The sequence below is a fragment of the Salvelinus fontinalis genome, chromosome 22 (genome assembly GCF_029448725.1).
Source record: "Salvelinus fontinalis isolate EN_2023a chromosome 22, ASM2944872v1, whole genome shotgun sequence".
Lineage (NCBI taxonomy): Eukaryota > Metazoa > Chordata > Actinopteri > Salmoniformes > Salmonidae > Salvelinus > Salvelinus fontinalis.
This window is the reverse complement of record NC_074686.1, coordinates 5,893,596-5,914,437: the sequence shown is the minus strand read 5'-3', so window position 1 is coordinate 5,914,437 and position 20,842 is coordinate 5,893,596. Positions and strand designations below refer to the sequence as shown.

General features: G+C 44.3%; 1 protein-coding gene across 1 annotated transcript in view; it reads left to right on the top strand.

The window, feature by feature from the left end:
• Positions 1 to 263: 263 nt before the first annotated feature.
• Positions 264 to 20,842, top strand: part of ext1b (exostosin glycosyltransferase 1b) — a 117,267-nt gene continuing 96,688 nt past the window's right edge. Inside the window, exon 1 of the mRNA XM_055876036.1 lies at positions 264 to 2,114. Coding sequence (XP_055732011.1) covers positions 1,171 to 2,114 — 944 coding nt within the window. The 5' untranslated portion in view covers positions 264 to 1,170. The remainder of the gene's footprint in view (positions 2,115 to 20,842) is intronic.

The window sequence follows — 20,842 nt, the reverse complement described above, 5'->3', positions numbered from 1 at the left end:
CCACAGTGTCACCTCTACTATAAATGAAATAACATTAAACGAGTTATTTCAAGACAGCGGTGACAGTGTATAATCATTACGTGCAATACAATCCGTAGAAAATACTTACGCATAGATATTCTAAATTTTTCGGTATTTTACTCGTGCTTTAAGTTATTCGCTGAGAGGGCTCCGGTTGTGAATGGGTGCATTTGAAGCACCGCCTTTTCCGGTTCCAATAATAAACCAATGAGAAACGCGTATGCACACTGATGGGACGTTACGTCAGCTGCCATCGTGTCGGGATTGGAATGTTACAGAGGAACAATCGAAACATTTGAGCATTTGGTAATTGGACACTAGAATCAAGGAATCCCGTTTTTGTAACAATTTCAATGTATTTGCAAAGTCACATTGTAACTGTAAATACTGTTTGAGGTCGTTGCGTCAATTTCTTCGCTTGTATCAGGCCCTATTCTCCGATGAGATTATTTTTGCGTGTATGAGGTCTGTCGGGAGATTAAAATATAAGAGAAATGCAGGGATTCGTGAGGCTACAGTTGCACTAATGAACTGCTCCTGTTCTACGACGGGTTCCTCGTACATTCATTGAACCATGGAGTGAAATATCGCCGGAGAGAGCGCGAGGAGTCCGCCGAATTATACTCCGAGACATCTGGATCTAAAAGCCGACCTCACCGAAGGCTTTAAACCACAGACGGACAGCGTGTTAACAAATCTTAACCGTGGGATACATTTTCTGTGTTGGCCAAGGCAGGAAGCCACATGAACCCCTGCCGCTACTCTACAGGGGAAAGAGTTGGTAGAACGCTTCGGGCATCTCTAACCGGGCGCAGTTTTACATTTGAATACAGACTGGCTGAATGAAAGAGAGGGGCAAAGGGAGTATATGAATGTTTTTACTTGGTCGAGGGGGATTTTTGTTGCCCATTGACACTATATTGTGAAATGGACAAACTAGATAGAGAGAGAGAACGCATTTAAAATCGCCCACATGCGCTGGATCAATCGCTGGATTGGGGAACGGAATACGAAGAAGGGGGAAGACGCGAGTTTGAAATCTTTGCAGGCTGGAAGATGGCGGAGCGGTGTAGTTGGAGGTGGTGAGAGCCTAACTTCGGGACACTTCAATTTTATTTGTAAAAAAACTTGCCCCTATTCGTAGGACACATGCAGGCCAAAAAACGATATTTATTCCTGCTCTCCGCCGGTGCATGTCTAGTTCTACTGTTCTACTTTGGAGGGCTACAACTTCCAGCGTCGGGCAGAAACCGGCATGACCGTAGCCACAATGGATATCGCCCCGACCAGCCGTGGCCACACTTCTCTGACCCGTTACAACAGTTCCTACCCTTGGATCAACTGGACACTGAGGAATACAACATGCACATATCGCCGAGGCAGAAGAGGGACGTTAATACAAGCGTGTACAAAGGCAAAAGATGTCGCATGGATTCGTGCTTTGATTTCTCAGCATGCAAAAAGAACGATTTCAAAGTGTATGTCTACCCCCAGCAGAAGGGGGAGAAAATCTCAGAAAGTTACCAGAATATTTTATCGACCATTGAGGGATCCAGGTTCTACACCACTGACCCGGGACAAGCTTGTCTATTCGTCCTGAGCTTGGACACCCTGGACCGGGACTCGCTCTCGCCACAGTACGTGCACAATCTCAAAACCAAGGTCCAGAACCTTCATCTCTGGAACAACGGCAGAAACCACCTCATATTTAACTTGTACTCTGGGACATGGCCGGACTACACGGAAGACCTAGGTTTCGACATAGGCCAGGCCATGTTGGCCAAGGCCAGCATCAGTACCGAGAATTTCAGACCCAACTTTGACGTGTCCATCCCGCTGTTCTCCAAGGAGCACCCTAGGACCGGAGGGGACAGGGGGTACCTAAAGTACAACTCCATCCCACCTTTCAGGAAATACATGCTCGTGTTTAAGGGGAAACGATACCTTACAGGGATAGGGTCAGACACGAGGAATGCCTTATATCACGTCCACAACCAAGAGGATGTGGTGCTCCTCACCACCTGCAAACACGGCAAGGATTGGCAGAAACACAAGGACGCACGCTGCGACAAGGACAACGCAGAATATGACAAGTAAGTTATGACGTGTTGACAGATTTAAAAAAGGACTGTACATGAAAGCTGTTATAAATGTGTTATGTGGGTCATATTACCACTGTAAAGGAAAAGTGGTCACCTTTTTGTCTTTCTGTACCGTTCCAAAACAGGCACCATCGCGCGCATCCCTGAGGTTCTCCGTTGCGCGCGGCCTGGTGTGTTTTGCGAGCAGATTGTGAACTCGTTTTATTGGCATACAATGCCATTGACTGCCTTTCTCGGGGACTGAAATGGCTTATATGGTTCTCTTACTGTTCTAGCGTGAACGAAAACCTCGCCAGCCAGTCAATTACCTTAACGGTTTGAATAAATCACCCCCACCCACTTCACTGATATTGCAGCCAAACGAGGATATGCACTGACACGTTTTATTTGCTCTGTACTTTAAGGGAATAAAGCAATGTGCACTGTAAGAGTGGTGTGGGAGTGTGACCTTGCTATCACACTGCTATAAACTCCACATTATAATGAATAAGTACAACACTTATTAGGCCTAGATTTATCAGCCAAATCATGTTTAGTTGGAATAATTTTGTGTAATGCTGTTAATTCAATAAGGCCCAGCCTATATGAAGTAGGGCTACATCCACACTCATTTTCACGATAGTGTCCATATTAGGTTTGATAATAGGCTAAGCTTGTGCTTTGTGTGTTTATCACTGATTGTGGAGGCCACAACTCGTCTTTGGTTCTAGTGATGCCAGAGTAAGTCAAGTCACCCAAAGGACAGGCGTCACATTGTAACCATGGTGGGAAACTTTGCCATTGAAGTTTGCACAGAGCGTTGGCAAGTCTACTTCTCCGAGAGTGAGACTGGTTTATTTTAGGCCGAGTTGCCTCCTGATTGAATATCTCTCTCTAAATCCTCGGTAAACTTGGGATATGTGATAACTCAACCCCCTCTTCTATTTCTGGCCCGATGTTAGTTAAAATGTTTAGTGAGGTATTGGCCACCACAGAACTCCATTGAAGTCTAAATATTTCCAGTCACTTGTAAACGCAGGAGAGGGGCCATGACTAGTACCACATCCCAAATGGCACCCTATTCCCTATATAGTGCACTACTTTGTTTTGACCCGGACCAAAAGTAATGCACTAAATAGGGAATAGGGTGCCATTTGGGGGACACTGGCTCTATAGGCTTTGTTTGGCCAAAGGGAAGTCTAACTTGAACAGAACCTTTTCATGAACTGAAACTCACTGAGACGAGAACGCATTGCCCTATGACACAGCGCCAATTGCAAATATGCTGCAACACCATCCCCACAAGTAAGTGCTTGTCCATTTGTCACGCCTCTCCTCTTTATCGCCCCGTGCGCTCTGCTCTTCTCCCAGGGAGATGTCTTTGGCTCGTGTCACCTGGAGAAATGTGTCATCCGTTATCTGGATTCCAGGCATCCCTCCCTTGACTGCTCACCTTTCCTTTGGCCCGGTTAGCACTGACATGGCGTGGCCCGGTTAGCACTGACATGGCTTGGCCCGGGCCAGTGCGTACTCTATGCCGCTGCGTTCACAGCCAAGGGAGTCTCTCGCAGTCAGAAACGATGGTGAGAATGCTGGAATGCGCACACACACGTGTTGGAACAGCTGTTTGGGGTAACGAGGGAATGCCGTCGAGGTGAAAATACTGCAACATACCTGGATGCATTTCACTGCACTTTGGCTTCGGGATGGCGACAGTATCAACTGCGACCCTCTCCTTGGTCCTGTGGGGCTCAGTTTATAAGAGCGTGGTGCTAGCAACGCCGGGGTTGTGGGTTCGATTCCCCTATGGGGTCACACACACTAAAATGTAGCCTATGCACTCATAATTTAAGTCACTTTGGATAAAAGCGCCTGGTTAATGGCATATTTTATTTATATACATTCTCAATTCTGTCCATGGAACTGTTTCCACATGGTGCCTCACCCACCCCTTTCCCATCGTGACCTTTCAGCCTCTAAGAGGAATGTGGCAGGAGCAGCGGATATGAGAGGGCTGTTAAACACCGGCAGTGCCTGGTAGCCCTGGACACTAAAGCTTAGACGCACAAACACGCACACAATACATTTTCTGAGAGTTGCAATCACTTCCATTCTGAATCACTGGTTCCACTTCCATCCATGGCCAAGCATCAATAATAGACGCCATTCATTGATACATTATCCAATGAGCTTTATGAGCTGCTGACTGTAGAGTCTGGGACAGTCAGTGGGGGGGGGCAATTCAATGACAAATTACAAGGTATTCAATACTTTGGTTCATCACAATCCTATCTGCTACCCATGTGTGTATGTGCTATTAGTTACAGCACGCCATGGGCGATATCCGAGTACTCTGTCATAAACTAGTTCGTCTGTCCCGACTATCCAAACCGTCTCCTCTCTGTGTGTTTTGGCGACGTCTGTGTATTGCCTGTTTGCTCCTCCTCCTCCATGAGTTACCCAGCAGACGGCTGGATCAGGGACCCCCCCCCCCCCCCCCCCCGCGCCCCATTTAATAGTTAACCAGGTCTGTCGGCCGGTATTGACTTTGTACTTTAGCCTCTTCACGACAGGCCGCCACGTCTCAAGGTCACTCCAGGGACTCCTCCACTCAGTTGAATGGGGAGTCTGTGTGTATGTGGGATTGCATTGTCCGTGTGTAAGAGTTGGCCAGTGTGTGTGTGTATTCACATTTTGGGGGGGGGGGGTTAGATTGTAGCTTCCATCAATTCCAATCTCCCATATATTTTTGGGTGACTATGTATATTGTTTTTCTTATATATTTTCCTTATGTCCCCCTAAAGCTTCCACCAATTGGAGTAAATGTCCAGTATACATAGAATATACATTTTACAGACACGGTACATCCCTTCTTTAAAGACTATCCAGTTTTGATTCCTATTTGCCATATTTTTCCACTGTGCTGTGAGGTGTCACACAAATTATGAACCTTTCTATTGTCATACTGAACGAAAACAAACGCAACAATTTCAAAGATTTTACTAAGTTAGTTCATATGAGGAAATCGGTCAAATGAAATAAATGAATCGCGTCACAGTATCTGTGTGCATTCAAGTTGCCAATGATAATATGCAATTGTGTCCGTAGCTTATGCCTGCCCATACCATAACCCCACTGCCACCATGAGGCACTCTGTTCACAACGTTGACATCAGCAAACCGCTCGCCCACACCACGCCATGTGGTATGAGGCCGATTTGGACATACTGCCAAATTCATTAAAACATTGTTAAAGGCGGCTTATTATCTGGCAACAGCTCTGGTGGACATTCCTGCAGTCAGCGTGCCAATTGCATGCTTCCTCAACTTCAGACATCTGTGGGATTGTGTTATGACAAAACTGCACATTTTAGAGTGGCCTTTTATTGTCCCCAACACAAGATATACCTGTGTAATGATCATGCTGTTTAATCAGCTTCTTGGCATGCCACACCTGTCAGGTGGATGGATTATCTTGGCAAAGAAGAATTACTTACTAATATCATGGATGTAAACCAATTTGTGCACATTTTTTGGACAAAATCTGATTTTTGGTCTTTGATGCAGGGCTGACAAAACAAGTTCCTTACCTCCTCCCCTTCCACTTGCCTCCTCCATTTTTGTGGTAATGCTGCAATCAGTTGGTGGGGAATTTTGCATAGAGCAGACATTTCCATATATTTTAGTTAACTGCACGTGTGACAACTCCACCAGTCCAATTTATATCATTCTGTTCGGGCCAGTAGATTTTGATAAACATTGTACCTTTTGTAGAGTTGGGTATATTTGGCACCTTGGAACACGCTGTTGTACTGCTCAATCCAGAGCATTCCAAATATTCCTTTTGGCAGCGATGACATCATCAGAGTGCGCAGCTGAACACTGTATGCTGGAAACACTCAGTTTATTTGAACTAAAACAACCAATCTTTGTTAAAACATAAATACCGAACTTGTTTTTGCATGGTTTCTGCAACACGGTTAGCTTTTAACAGCTAGGACCGCTATTTCTTGTCCCTTTTACCTGATAGGTTAAAGTCTGCTTGAAAGAGCTGCTAAGTTGCTAACGTTGGCCATCAAGCTAATGAAGTTAGTCCCCGATGAGTTTTCCAATGCACCCTCGTTGTCTGGAGAAGTAAATGAACGGTTCCAGCGCTGTAGGAGCTGTATCTACTACGCTTTCTTTCGGGACAAACTGGATCACTCAGTTCCAATGCGGTTTGCTTGCCAAGGATTATAAAGTGGCTTGCAAAAGTATTCATCCCCCTTGGCATTTTTCCTATTTTCTTGCCTTACAAGCTGAAATTAAAATATATTTTTTTTGGGGGGGGGGGGTGTATCATTTTATTTACACAACATGCCTAACACTTTTGAAGATACAAAATATTTTTTATTGTGAAACAAACAAGAAATAAGACAAAAAAACAGAACTTGAGCAGGCATAACTATTCACCCCCCCCCCCCCCCCCAAAGTCAATACTTTGTAGAGCCACCTTTTGCAGCAATTACAGCTGCTAGTCTCTTGGGGTATGTCTCTCTAAGCTTGGCACATCTAGCCACTGGGATGTTTGCCCGTTCTCCATGGCAAATCTCCGTCCCAGTCTCAAATCTCTGGAAGACTGAAACAGGTTTCCCTCAAGAATTTCCCTGTATTTAGCGCCATCCATCATTCCTTTAATTCTGACCAGTTTCCAAATCCCTGCTGATGGAAAATGGTGTTCTCGGGGTAATGAGAGGTGTTGGTTTTGCGCCAGACATCGCGTTTTCCTTGATGGCCAAAAATCTCAATTTGTCTCATCTGACCAGAGTACTGTTAAGTTCATGTTTTAAGTATCCCTATATTTCTGTTATTACGGGGCTATCACTCAGTCAAGAGTGCGCATGCGCAGGAAGTCTAGTCGTTGTTGGACCTGGCCTTGAGTGTAATGGCTACCTTGTAGTGTGTTCATATAGTAGAGTAAACTTTGTTAAACTGGAACCTTGTCGTTGTGTCATTTCGAGTTAACAAGTACCTTCTTCCATATGTTTGGGGAGTCTCCCACCTGCCTTTTGGCGAGCACCAAACATGTTTGCTTATTTTTTCTCTAAGCAATGGCTTTTTTCTGGCCACTCTTCCATAAAGCCTAGCTCTGTGGATTGTACAGCTTAAAGTGGTCCTATGGACAAATACTCCAATCTCCGCTGTGGTTCTTTGCAGCTCCTTCAGGGTTATCTTTGGTCTCTTTGTTGCCTCTCTGATTAATGCCCTCCTTGCCTGGTCCGTGAGTTTTGGTGGGCGGCCCGCTCTTGGCAGATTTGTTGTGGTGCCATATTCTTTCCATAAAAATAAAATTTGATTTAATGGCTCTGTGGGATGTTCAAAGTTTCTGATATTATTTTTATAACCCAACCCTGATCTGTACTTCTCCACAACTTTGTCCCTGACCTGTTTGGAGAGCTCCTTGGTCTTCATGGTGCCGCTTGCTTGGTGATGCCCCTTGCTTAGTGGTGTTGCAGACTCTGGGGCCTTTCAGAACAGGTGTGTGTGATTATTTTTATATATATATATATATATATATATATATATATATATATATATATATGAGAGAGATCAGGTGACACTTAGATTGCACACAGGTTAGGCTTTATTTAACTAATTACGTGACTTCTGAATGTAATTGGTTGCATGGCCCCTCTGATATGCGGAGTCGAAGGAGCACAGCAAGAGGAGCATGGCAATCAACGATTGTCGCATGTCACGAGCCGTGGAAGGCGAAGACAGCGGCCTCCCGCAAAGCAGTCTCCACCACTCCTAACGAGAGGGCCCGGAGCGGATACAAACAACAAATAGTTTTGCTGCCCTGGAGGCTGATCTTCCTGCACCTTCTCTAGGGGTAACTGTGTCTGCAGCTGCTGTGCCTACTCCTACTCCTTCCCCTTCGACTTCGAAGTCGGTGCCGGCAACCTTCCGTCCCTGCTCTGGATTGAGCGAGGCTTCTCCATCTGTCGGAGGCCTGCACCATCCTGTGAAGTGTGGGAGTAGGCGGATTTCCTCGTCCTTCTCGCCAGCTGTGATTTTGGGCAGTTCCATGGTTAGAAATGTGACTGTTCCTGTTGCTAAAACAATGTCCCATCCTGGAGCTTGAGTAAATGACCTTACTTAGCTGCTCCCGAATGTACTATGCCAGGACATGGACATCGATTCTATCGTAGTCAATGTGGGCTTTAATGACACTAAGGGCAGCTTTGAACAGTTAACTGGATTTCAAAAAGCTGATTGACTCTGCTAGACACTAATAAAATACCATATCTGGCCCAGTGTCCTCTTACTTGTGGTATTGAACACATTATCATGATTCTTTGTCTAAACAACTGGCTCAATGGGTGTAACTTTTGTTGACAATTTTGATACCTTTTGGAAACAACGTGTTTTATAAGGAGGATGTGATCCACCCAAATCGTTTAGGTTCCTGGATCCTTTCACTGGATTCCAAGGCTGCGTTGAGACAATGACTTATCAGTGACCCAAGCCCAGCTCCGTTAATCCCTACCATTTCTGTCGTTGAGTCATCATAATGCTTTAGCAAATGTACATTATACCAGGGGCATTGGTAGACACAATGTAAGTAACCTAATTTATGTCCCACTAACTGCCCTGAATACCTCTGCTGAGCCTACAGTTATTGTATGCGGCACTCATGTCCCTATGAACCAGATTTATGCTGTTAGCACTGAAGCGGTGTGACCTAGTAGCAAGTCCTCTGTGTTCAGATCACCCTGCACTAACATAAATAACATGAGCATATCTACTTCTGCTAAGCTTTCCAGTAAAGCAACGGAAAACTATCAAGCGTTCCAGAAAAGTGCTCAAATAGCCCACGTCAACATAAGAGCTTAAGAAACAACGTTGATGAAATGACTTTCTAGTAATAGATGGCATTCATATTCTGACTCGCTGAAACTCACTTAGACAATACCTGTTGATATAGTGGTAGCAATACAAGGTTTTAACATTTACAGAAATGCCAGTGGTGGAGGTGTTGCTGTTTTTATATTCAGAATCACATCCCTTTAAAGATTAAAGAGGATCGCATGTTAAATACTGTTGAAGTAATATGGCTACAGGTTCATCTGCCTCCCCTAAAGCCCATTCTTGTGGGAAGCTGCTATAGACTACTAAGTGCTAACAGTCAGTATCTGGATAACATGTGAAATGCTTCATCATTTATGTGATCAAATCATCAAATGTATTTATAACGCCCTTCTTACATCAGCTGATATCTCAAAGTGCTGTACAGAAACCCAGTCTAAAACCCCAAACAGCAAGCAATGCAGGTGTAGAAGCACGGTGGCTAGGAAAAACTCCCTAGAAAGGCCAAAACCTCTCAACAGATATCACATGCGCCGAATACAACAGGTGTAGACCTTACAGTGAAATGCTTACTTACGAGCCCTTAACCAACAATGCAGTTTTAAGAAAAATACCCCCCAGAAAAGAAATAAAAGTATCAAATAATTAAAGAGCAGCAGTAAAATAACATTATTGAGGCTATATACAAGGTGTACTGGTGCTGGGGTACCGGTTAAATCCGGTATCCCAGACTGATTTATTTGTCATGTGTGCCAAATACAGTGAAATGCTTACTTACAGGCTCTAACCAACAGTGCAAAAAAGGTGTTAGGTGAACAATAGGTAAGTAAAGAAATAAAACAACAGTAAAAAGACAGGCTATATACAGTAGCGAGGCAGCATCAGTTAGTCGGGCTGATTGAGGTAGTATGTACATGTAGATATGGTTAAAGTGACTTTGCATATATGATGAACAGAGAATAGCAGTAGTATAATTGAGTCGAGTTAATATATGCATGTGGGTAGAGTTATGCATAGATAATAATAGAGTAGCAGCAGTGTAAAAAGGGGGGGAGATAATGCAAATAGTCAGGGTAGCCATTTGATTAGATGTTCAGTAGTCTTATGGTTTGGGGGTAGAAGCTGTTTAGAAGCCTCTTGGACCTATACTTGGTGCTTTGGTACCACTTGCTGTGCGGTAGCAGAGAGAACAGTCTATGACTAGGGTGGCTGGAATCTTTGCCAATTTTTAGGGCCTTCCTCTGACACCGCCTAGCATGGAGGTCCTAGATGGCAGGAAGCTTGGCCCCGGTGATGTACTGGGCCGTACGCACTACCCTCTGTAGTGCCTTGCAGTCGGAGGCCGGGCAGTTGCCGTACCAGGCAGTGATGCAACCAGTCAGGATGCTCTCGATGGTGTAGCTGTAGAACCTTTTGAGGATCTGAGGACCCATGCAAAATCTATTCAGTCTCCTGAGGGGGAATAGGTTTCGTCGTGCCCTCTTCACAACTGTCTTGGTGTGCTTGGACCATGTTAGTTTGTTGGTGATGTGGACACCAAGGAACTTGAAGCTCTCAACCTGCTCCACTACAGCCCCGCCGATGAGAACGGGGGCGTGCTCAGTCCTCCATTTCCTGTAGTCCAAAATCAACAGCATAGGAATGAAATCATGAACATGTATTGATCACTAAAGATTACTAATGCTGCAGAAATGTGCTTGAAAGCAGGATCCATTGGATGTCGTGATCGGAATATAGTAGCCATATCTAGGAAAACCTAAGTTCCAAAGGCTGGGCCTAATATAGTGTATAAGAGGTCATACAGTACGTTTTGTAGTGATTCCTATGTTGATGTAAAGAACAATTGTTGCTCCGTGGTGTGTAATGAGGAGCAAACAGACACTGCACTTGACACATTTATGAAATTGCTTTTCCCAGTTACTAATAAGCATGCACCCATTTAAGAAAATGACTAAAAACTGTTAAATCCTCGTGGATTGATGTGGAATTGAAGAATTGTATGGTTGAGAGGGATGAGGCTAAATGAATGGCAAATAAGTCTAGCGGAACAACCTGGCAAAAGTACTGCAAATTGAGAAATCATGTGACTAAACTGAATAAAAAGAAGAAATGAAACAAAGATAAATGACATAGAGATTGATAGTAAAAAGCTTTGGAGCACCTTTTTTAATGACATTTTGGGGAAAGGCAAACTCCGCTCTATCATTCATTGAATCAGATGGCTCATTCATCACAACCGACTGATATTGCCAACTACTTTTAATGATTTTTTTTCCTTTGGCAAGATTATCAAACTTTCATTGGCAAGATTAGGAACAAAAGCTGACATTACACATTGTCTATCAACAATGACAAGCCACCGGGGTCTGACAGCTTGGATGGAAAATTACTGAGGATAATAGGGGATGATATTGCCACTCTCCTATTTGTCATATCTTTAATTTAAGCCTACTAGAAAGTGTGTGCCCTCAGGCCTGGAAGGAAGCAAAAGTCATTCCGCTAACTAAGAATAGTAAAGCCCCCTTGGTCGGCTATTTGAGCCAGTAAATCAGCCTGTAAAGCCAGTGTGTCTATGTATGCGGATGACTCACTATACACCTCAGCTACTACAGTGACTGAAATGACTGCAACACTTAACAAAGAGCTGCAGTTAGTTTCAGAATGGGTGGCAAGGAATAAGTTAGTCCTAAATATTTCAAACTAAAAGCTTTGTATTTGGGACAAATCATTCACTAAACCCTAAATCTCATAATAAATAATGTGGAAATTGAGCAAGTTGAGGGGACTAAATTGCTTGGAGTAACCCTGGATGGTAAACTGCCATGGTCAAAACATATTGATACAACAGTAGCTGAGATGGGGAGAAGTCTGTTCATAATAGTGCTATACTGCCTTCCTGACAGCACTATCAACAAAGCAGGTCCTACAGGCTCTAGTTTTGTTGCACCTGGACTACTGTTCAGTCGTGTGGTCAGGTGCCACAAAGAGGGACTTGCAATTGGCTCAGAACAGGGCAGCACGGCTGGCCCTTGAAAATACACAGAGAGTAAATGTTAAAATACATGTCAATCTCTCCTGGCTCAAAGTGGAGGAGAGATTGATTCCGTCACTACTTGTATTTGTGAGAGGTATTGACATGTCGACAGCACAGACCTGTCTGTTTTTTAACGACTAGCACACAGCTCGGACACCCATGCATACCCCACAAGACATGCCACCAGAGGTCTCTTCAGACACCCATGCATACCCCACAAGACATGCCTCCAGAGGTCTGTTCACAGCCCCCAAGTCCAGAACAGACTATGGGAGGCGCACAGTACTATATAGAGCCATGACTACATGGAACTCTATTCCACATCAGGTAACTGATGCAAGCAGTATAATAATAAATAAAATAAAAAAAAATATATATAAAATACACTTTAAGGAACAGCGGGGACAGTGAAGCAACACAAACAGGAACAGGCACATGCATACACAGGCATATTTTGTGTTGTAGATATGTGGTAGTGGAGTAGGGGCACGAGGGCACACTTCTGAATGTAATCTTTTAAAAATTGTATAACTGCTTTAATTTTGCCGGACACCAGGAAGAGTAGCTGCTGTCTATGACTTGTCTAAAATATAGTGGTATTTTGGAGATTTACAGCCCAAGGCTGCAATACCGGGCCGCTGGATAGGAGGAATGGTGCATTTTCATAACTGACATCAGCATGAATTTTCCTCGCTGGACTAAATCCGCTTGAATGCGAGAGGAGTTCCATGCTATCACAATGATATGGAAACACAGAAGTGATTTTGGGGCGACAATGCCATATTTTCCTTTCCTCCTTTATGATGTGGAGCTTGGCATTTTGTTTGCACAGCGCCAAAGATTGACTAGAAACCCGGTAAAGCAAAGACCACATCCCTGTCTTCTGTTTAAAATAGCCTTATGGATTCCATTTTCGGAAATGTCAATGGCGATTTATTCTCTGGGCCGATAGTGGCGTGATATTAGAGTAGAGGTGGCACTGGAGGTTAACAGACGTGTAATTTGTTGCTCCCTGGGTCGCCGTTTTGTTTTCTCTCGTCATATTAATACGTCGTGAATATTTCCTCGTCCTCTCACTTAAGTAAAGTGCTGGGCCATGATCGCGCCAAAATATGCGAAATGATCTGTAGGAAATTATCGGGGAATGCTAGTTTGCCTCCATTAGCGCGGGTTTGATTGTTTCTGGGGAAGATGTAGTCTAGCCTACACTGGCATGGTTGTTTTTATCTTCTGTCAATCTCGCCTCTTTCTCGCCGTGTTTATGTACCTTTTTTCTTTAGAACACAATTCCACCGATTTTTTTTTTTTAAATGTTTTTTTTTTTTTTTTTTTTTTAAGTTATTCACACCTCCATGCAGAGTGCTTGTCTTGTCGGATACTAGTGAGACAGCTGTGACCTTCTGAGACAAGTAGACATGGTGTAGCATCAGTGCTCTTTCTGATTGTGAGAGCAACATGGCCTTCTCTTCCTTCCTAGCCGTCGCAGATGCCGAGGCTATGTGTGTTCTATGTGGTTGGGCATAACTGTTTATGGGGGGTGCTTGCTCCTGATCATGCTGATAGGTCTGTGTTTTTAGTGATCTCCTGTTGGGGGTTGGCTGTGTGTGTGTGTGCGCGCACGGCGAGAGGATGGGTCACGACCTCTCTGTGTGTGCCTGGCTGAGTGATGAAGGCGAGGCTGCTCTTAGTGACCCACAGTCACCAGAGGGATTGCCATGATGACGTGGCCGCTGGCTGGTCTGTGGTAGCTGTGAGACCAAGCTGGACGAGACTGACCGACCTGAGGCTTTACTAGCTCAGTCCCAGTCCAGCCATCTCCGCTTGGCTAGTGGTGGAGAGGGATTGATCAATTGGGAGCGTTTCACCCAGAATGAAAAATTGATCGCGGCAAGGTGAAAAATGAAAGTATTTTCATCCTGGACTGTCATGGAATGCTTGAGGTATGAATGAATAAGTGGGAGGGGTTGGTAAAAGCCTCTCTCTCTCTCGCTCGCTGTCTTTCTCGCTGTCTGTCTCTCTCTTAAAGTGATGAGTTAGGCAGGTAAGTTAACATGCTCAGTTTAGAAGGTACTAAGGAAGCAAGCGAGACAGCTGGTTGGCTCTTTGAAGTCAATTGAGTGAGACAGGTAGCTGACTGGTTCCATGTAAAAAATGAATGAGACAGGCGTGTGATTGGTTGCCCATTACATTTTTGCTCGGAGGTGATAGGAAGACATTGCATCTACATTATGGAAGCAGAATTTTTTTTGTTTTGTTCTGACATCTGTCTTGTTTAGTGGATGAAAGACTTACGTCTTGGTATTCTCTACTATGTGGCAAGGACTATTTACTTTAAATTCTCATTCTTCATGGGTCATATTTCCCTCAACTCTTTCACCACCTCGGGCTGTTAATCTCGGTTTGTAGCCTACACAGCCAACGTTCTAAAAGACAGCCCGCTTTTTTTGTTCGTTTCTCTGGGTATCTGTTGACTGTAATTGCTTGGAATTAGATTTAGCTTACTTTACGAATCCATTCACAACCGATGAAGCCCGTGGGTCATCGGTGTAAATCATTTTCCATAAGGCACTTCCTCTAATCTGTTGTTTTATTGTCTTCTGGGGAGCACCCACTGTTAGGCTGCTCAAAGTAGCCCGGTTGGCACAGACTTTACGGTCGGTGTGAATATGCTGTGGTGTCATGCTTGTTATCCTGTTCCCGCCCCACTACCGTGCCTCCAGACAGTATTTTGTTGTTACAGCCTGAATTTTAAAACGGATTAAAATGAGATTTTGTGTCACTGTGCCTACACACACTACCCCATAATGTCAAAGTGGAATTATGTTTTTTGCAATTTTTACAAACAAATTAAAAATGAAAAGCTGAAAGTCTTGAGGCAGTAAGTATGCAGTGCATTCGGGAACGTATTCAAAACACCTTGACTTTTCCCACGTTTCGTTACATTACAGTCTTATTCTAAAATGGATTGAATAGTCCCCCCCCCCTCATCAGTCTACACACAATACCCCCATAATGACAAAGCAAATGACAAAGCATCAGACCAGAGAATGTTGTTTCTCATGGTCTGAGAGTCTTTTAGATGCCTTTTGGCAAACTCCAAACGGGCTGTCCTGTGCCTTTTACTGAGGAGTGGCTTCCGTCTGGCCACTCTACCATAAAGGCAAGATTGGTGGAGTGCTGCAGAGATGGTTGTCCTTCTGGAAGTTTCTCCCATCTCCACAGAGGAACTCTCGAGCTCTGTCAGAGGGACCATCGGGTTCTTGGTCACCTCCCTGATCAAGCCCCTTCTCCCCGAATGCTCAGTTTGGCCGGGCGGCCAGCTCTAGAAAGAGTCTTGGTGATTAAATTCTTCTTTCATTTAAGAATGATGGAGGCCACTGTGTTCTTGGGGACCTTCAATGCTGCATATTTGTATTTGGTACCCTTCCCCAGATCTGTGCCTTGACACAATCAATCATGTCTTGGAACTCTACGGACAATTCCTTCGACCTCATGGCTTGGGTTTTGCTCTGACATGCACTGTCAACTGTTGTACCTTATATAGGCAGCTGCCTTTCCAAATCAAGTTCAATCAATTGAATTTACTACAGGTGGACTCCAACCAAGTTGTAGAAACATCTCAAGGATGATCAATGGAAACAGGATGCACCTGAGCTCAATTTCGAGGCTTATAGCAAAGGGCCTGAATACTTAAGTAAGATATTCCTGGTTTTATTTTTAATAACTTTACAAAAATGTCTCAACTGTTTTTGCTCTGTCAATATGGGGAATTGTGTGTGTGTAGATTGAGGAAAAACAAATATTTTATCAATTTTATAATAAGCCTGTAACGGAAGCAAAATGTGGGAAAGTGAAGGGTCTGTATACTTTCAGTATGCTCTGTAAGTATTCAACCATGTTATGGCAAGCCTAAATACGTTCAGGAGTAAAAATGTGCATGTCACAAGTTGCATGTACTCACTCTGTGCAATAATAGTGTGTAACAACATGATTTTTGAATGACTACCTAATTTCTGTACCCCACACATACAATTAGCTGTAAGGTCCCTCAGTCGAGCAATGAATTTCAAATACAGATTCAACCGCAAAGGCCAAGGAGGTTTTCCAATACCTCACATAGAAGGGCACCAATTGGTAGATGGGAAAAAACTTAAGCAGACATTGAATATCCCTTTGAGAATGGTGAAGTTATTAATTCCACTTTGGGTTGTGGATCAATACAGGCGTCCTTCCTAACTCGTTTGCCAGAGAGGAAGGAAATCACTCATGGATTTCAACATGAGGCCAATGGTGACTTTAAAACAGAGTTTAATGCCTGTGATGGGAGCGAACTGAGGATGGTCAACAAATCCAACACACATCACTGAGTACCACTCTTAATATTATCAGGCATGGTGGTGGCTGCATCATGTTATGGGTATGCTTGTCATCGGCAAGGACTAGGGAGTTTATTTTTATTTAAAAAATGAAAAGAGCTAAGTACAGGCAAAATCCTAGAGTAAAACCACAGGCTGCTTTCTAACAGACACTGGGAGACAAATTCACCTTTCAGCAGGACACTAACCTAAAACACAAGGCCAAATATACACTGGAGTTGCTTACCAAGACGACATGTTCCTTAGTGGCCTAGTTACAGTTTTGACTTAAATCAACTTGAAAATCTATGGCAAGACTTAAATGGCTGTCTAGCAATGATCAATAACCAACTAGGCAGAGCTTGAAGAATTTTAAAACGGTGATTCTAAAGGTGATTATATCATATCTTGACTCAGGGGTGTGAATACTTATGGTGTGTGAATACTTATTATGAGGTGTGAATACTTGTTATGCGGTATTGTGTGTAGATGGGTGAGAGATCTATTTAATCCATTTAGAAATCAGGTCGTAACACAACTATTGTGTTATAAGTCGGAAGGGTATGAATACTTTCTGAAGGCACTGTACGTGGATTCAATGGCTCTACCGAGTTCTGTGCAGACCCTAAGTGTAACAAAGAAATTGCCTCCATCTGCTTGCTGTGGAAAACAGCGGGAAAGAAATCGTGGAGGACAAATTGAAAAGATTGCATTGGATAAAGCTATCACAGTGAATACGTATCTTGGCAGGAGGGACCCTTGTTATCGGCGCATTTCTAAAATATTCAGGCTTACACGTGACAGGGGAATAGTAGCCTAGGAGATTGTGCTGGGGGGAGCTATGAGGCATGACTGGGAAGCTGATTCATTTGGCTGTGTCTAGAAGTTAGCATGCCATGCGGCTGTGTCGCTCACCTCACTGCTCTTAAACACTCAAGCTTTCTTTATGGTAGTAGAGGTTTATAAAGTTATGCTAATCTAGCTAGCGCCTTGACAAGACTGTCCTGGAGTGGGTCAAGTGGGATTTTAAAAAAATGTTTAACTTTTTATTTAACTAGGCAAGTCAGTTAAGAACAAATTCTTATTTACAATGGTGGCCTACCCAGGTCAAACCCAAATGGCAGCTTTTATGGCCCCAGGAGCAATTTAACAACACCTCAGGCCTGTACTTCAATGGAACGGCAGATGGTTTACGTCACCGTCTTTCCTCAATACACTGACCTCATTCACTTTTCACCACCACGAGAGCAAAAGCAAACACTTCTCTCCACTGTATTGATATTCAAATAGGAATTTGCAACAGGGCAAAAGGGGTGTTACTTCAGTGACTGACGATGCCTTTTTCAAGCATGTCAACATGTTTGGGAGAAAGTAGGGGCCCGGCCCTTCAGTGTTTGAAGTGGCGGCAGAGGATTGGATGGCTTGCACACCTCGTTCATGCTTTATGCGTTAGTTGGACTTCCCCTTTGTGGGTGTAAAGGCTCTGCTGCCCTAGGCACTTAGAGGGGCCCTTTTGTGTTAACGTTTGCTCTGGCTCTTTAGCCGCTGCCTGGTGCCTTGACACCACAGCCCCTAAACAATCTCTCCTCCAAGGCTCTGAAGTGTGAAAGCCCTTTTGGCCAATCATTACCCAAGGCTGCTGTCTCGTCTCTTTGTTTTGTTGTTGCTTTTGAACTCTAGATGCTGGCAACAATGGCTGCTGAGACAGTTCAGAGACCACTAATTTGGCGGATTCCATTGCACTTCACGGATCACCGGCCAAACCAACACTGAGGGGGTGAAGGGCCGAGGTGGAGGTAGGGGTCGGAATCTGGTCCTAGTGAGGAGACTGCCAAAGCATGGATGGGGAGAATATTTAAATCATTTGGTTATCAGGGCAGTTTTTCATTTGCAGTTTGTTTTTTTCTGTTGTCTCTCGTCTATTTATTCATGATTTCCTAAAGGGCCTCCTTTTCAGATAAGGGAAAGTGGTGCATGTTTGGTTGTGGAGAAGGAAGGTAGGACAAGGTGCAGATGTTGGACTGAGCAAACACACCAACCCCCCCCCCCCCCGGAACTGAAATGGGAATGGATAAACAAAACCAAAAATGGCATTTTAAATTACGTTATAGCTCCGCAAGCTAAATGTGCTCTACAAATTGAATGGGTGAAAAGCGTGATGAAAGTTCTATGAAACCTTTGCCTGCGAAGTTGAGTGAGTCTGGCTTGGCCGTTTTACAAGTTAGTGCAAACGCAGTAGTACGCCATAGGCCTACATAGGTAAGGAATGAAGACATTTCTTCCGTTCGGATTCTTTGCGAAAGTCATTTTTTAAGGTTGCATTTCTCATTTGTGAGCCATAGGTGGCCCACAGCTAAGCTCAGTTCTTTTTTTGTGGTTTGTCATCTGTCAGGAGGCAGAAGGCCGTGATACTTTTGTGCGGTCGCTCGACGGTATATTGAACCTGCATCCTGGTTTGTGGTGTCTAGCCAACCGCAGCCTCGGCATCAAAGCGACTTGAAAGCGCCGAGGAGAGCTCTGCGCTGGGAAATTGGAGCTTGCGGGTCTTACTCCCGTTAGCTGCTTGACAGGGGTGGTTTATTCAAAGGTTGAAATGTTTATATCCCCACAGTAAGTTTTTACACGACAGCACTTTGTTTTCAAAGCGTCTGCTTTCTTTCTTGTCTTGCAGTTCGCTTGCTAGACGTACCGTTCCCTCAAGGTGAGAGCGGGGGGGGGGGGGGGGGGGGTCGGGGAAGCGATGTTGTAGGGCCATTGGCACAGTGACACAGGAATGTGACGAGCTATCTTTTTAGTTTGGTTGCAAGGTTTTGAAGAAGCTGCACGTTTATCTGGGGGTTGCCAGGGCTGGGGATTAGAGAAGCTTTTTAATGCAGCAGTGCACCTTTTTTATGCCATTTAGACTCGTAGCAAAACGGTGACTAACCTCCCACCTTTCAAACAGCGTTCATTCCCTGAGTCGGTATCTCACATCTTTTGATGCCATTTAAATCAAATCCACAAAGTTTTTCATGCATGTTTGCCACCCCTCCAATTGCTTTTTATGTTCATGGGTGTGTGTTCGTATTTGACACACAATCACGCGTAGGAGAGTGTTGAGTGTTTGTGTGTATCGAGTTTTCACTGACGTTTTATAGGCGTGTTTGATGTATCATGTTTTGCCTCTTGACCTATGGTTGTGTGTTGTGTTCAATGTATATTTATCAAGGTATATTTCACGTCAACGTGTTACTGAGGTGAGAGTAAATTCTCCTGCCTCGGAGTAGGTACAGTGCATTCCAAAAGTATTCAGGTCCCTAGACTTTTTCCACATTTTGTTACTTTTGCAACCTTTATTCAGAGGGGTTGGGTTAAATGTGGAAGACACATTTCAGTTGAATGCATTCATTTGGACAACTGACTAGGCATCTCCCTTTACGTTTGTATTCTAAAATATATGAAATCGTCCCGCCCCCCCCCCCATCATCAATCTACACACAATATCCCATAATGACAAAGCAAAAACAGGTTTTTAGTATTTTTCACATTTTTATAGAAAGAAAAAACTGAAATGTAACATTTACATAAGTATTCAGACTCAGTACTTTGAAGCAGTGATTACAGTCTCGGGTCTTTGGTATGACGCTACAAGCTTGGCACACCTGTATTTGGGGAGTTTCTCCCATTCTTTTCTGCAGATCCTCTCAAGTTATGTCTGGTTTCATTGGGAGCGTCGCTGCACAGCTATTTTCAGGTCTCTCCAGAGATGTTGGATCGGGTTCAATTCCGTGCTCTGGCTGGGCCACTCAAGGACATTGAGACTTGCCCCGAAGCCCCTCCTGCGTTGTCTTGGCTGTGTGCTTAGGGTCATTGTCTTGTTGAAAGGTGAACCTTCGCCCCCAGGCTGAGGTCCTGAGTGCTCTGGAGCAGGTTTTCATCAAGGATCTTTCTGTACTTTTCTCCATCTTTGTCTCAATCCTGACTAGTCTCCCAGTCCCTGCCGCTGAAAAACATCCCCACAGCATGATGCTGCCACCACCATGCTTCACAGTAGGGATGGTGCCAGGTGTCCTCCAGTCCAGACGGAATGCTTGGCATTCAGGCCAAGGAGTTCAATCTTGGTTTCATCAGATCAGAGGATCTTGTTTCTCATGGTCTGAAAGTCTTTGGGTGCCTTTTAGCAAACTCCAAGCGGGCTGTCATGTGCCTTTTTACTGAGGAGTGGCTTCCGTCTGGCCACTACCATAAAGGCCTGATTGGTGGAGTGCTGCAGAGATGGTTGTCCTGGAAGGATCTCCCATCTCCACAGAGGAACTCTAGAGCTCCTTCAGTGACAATCGGGTTCTTGGTCACCTCGCTCACCAAGGCCCTTCTCCCCCGATTGCTCAGTTTGGCCGCGTGGCCAGCTCGGTGTGTGCAAACTTCATCATTCATAAAATGGAAGGAGGCCACTGTGTTCTTGGGGACCTTCAATGCTGGAGATTTATTTTGATGTCCTTCCCCAGATCTGTGCCTCGACTCAAT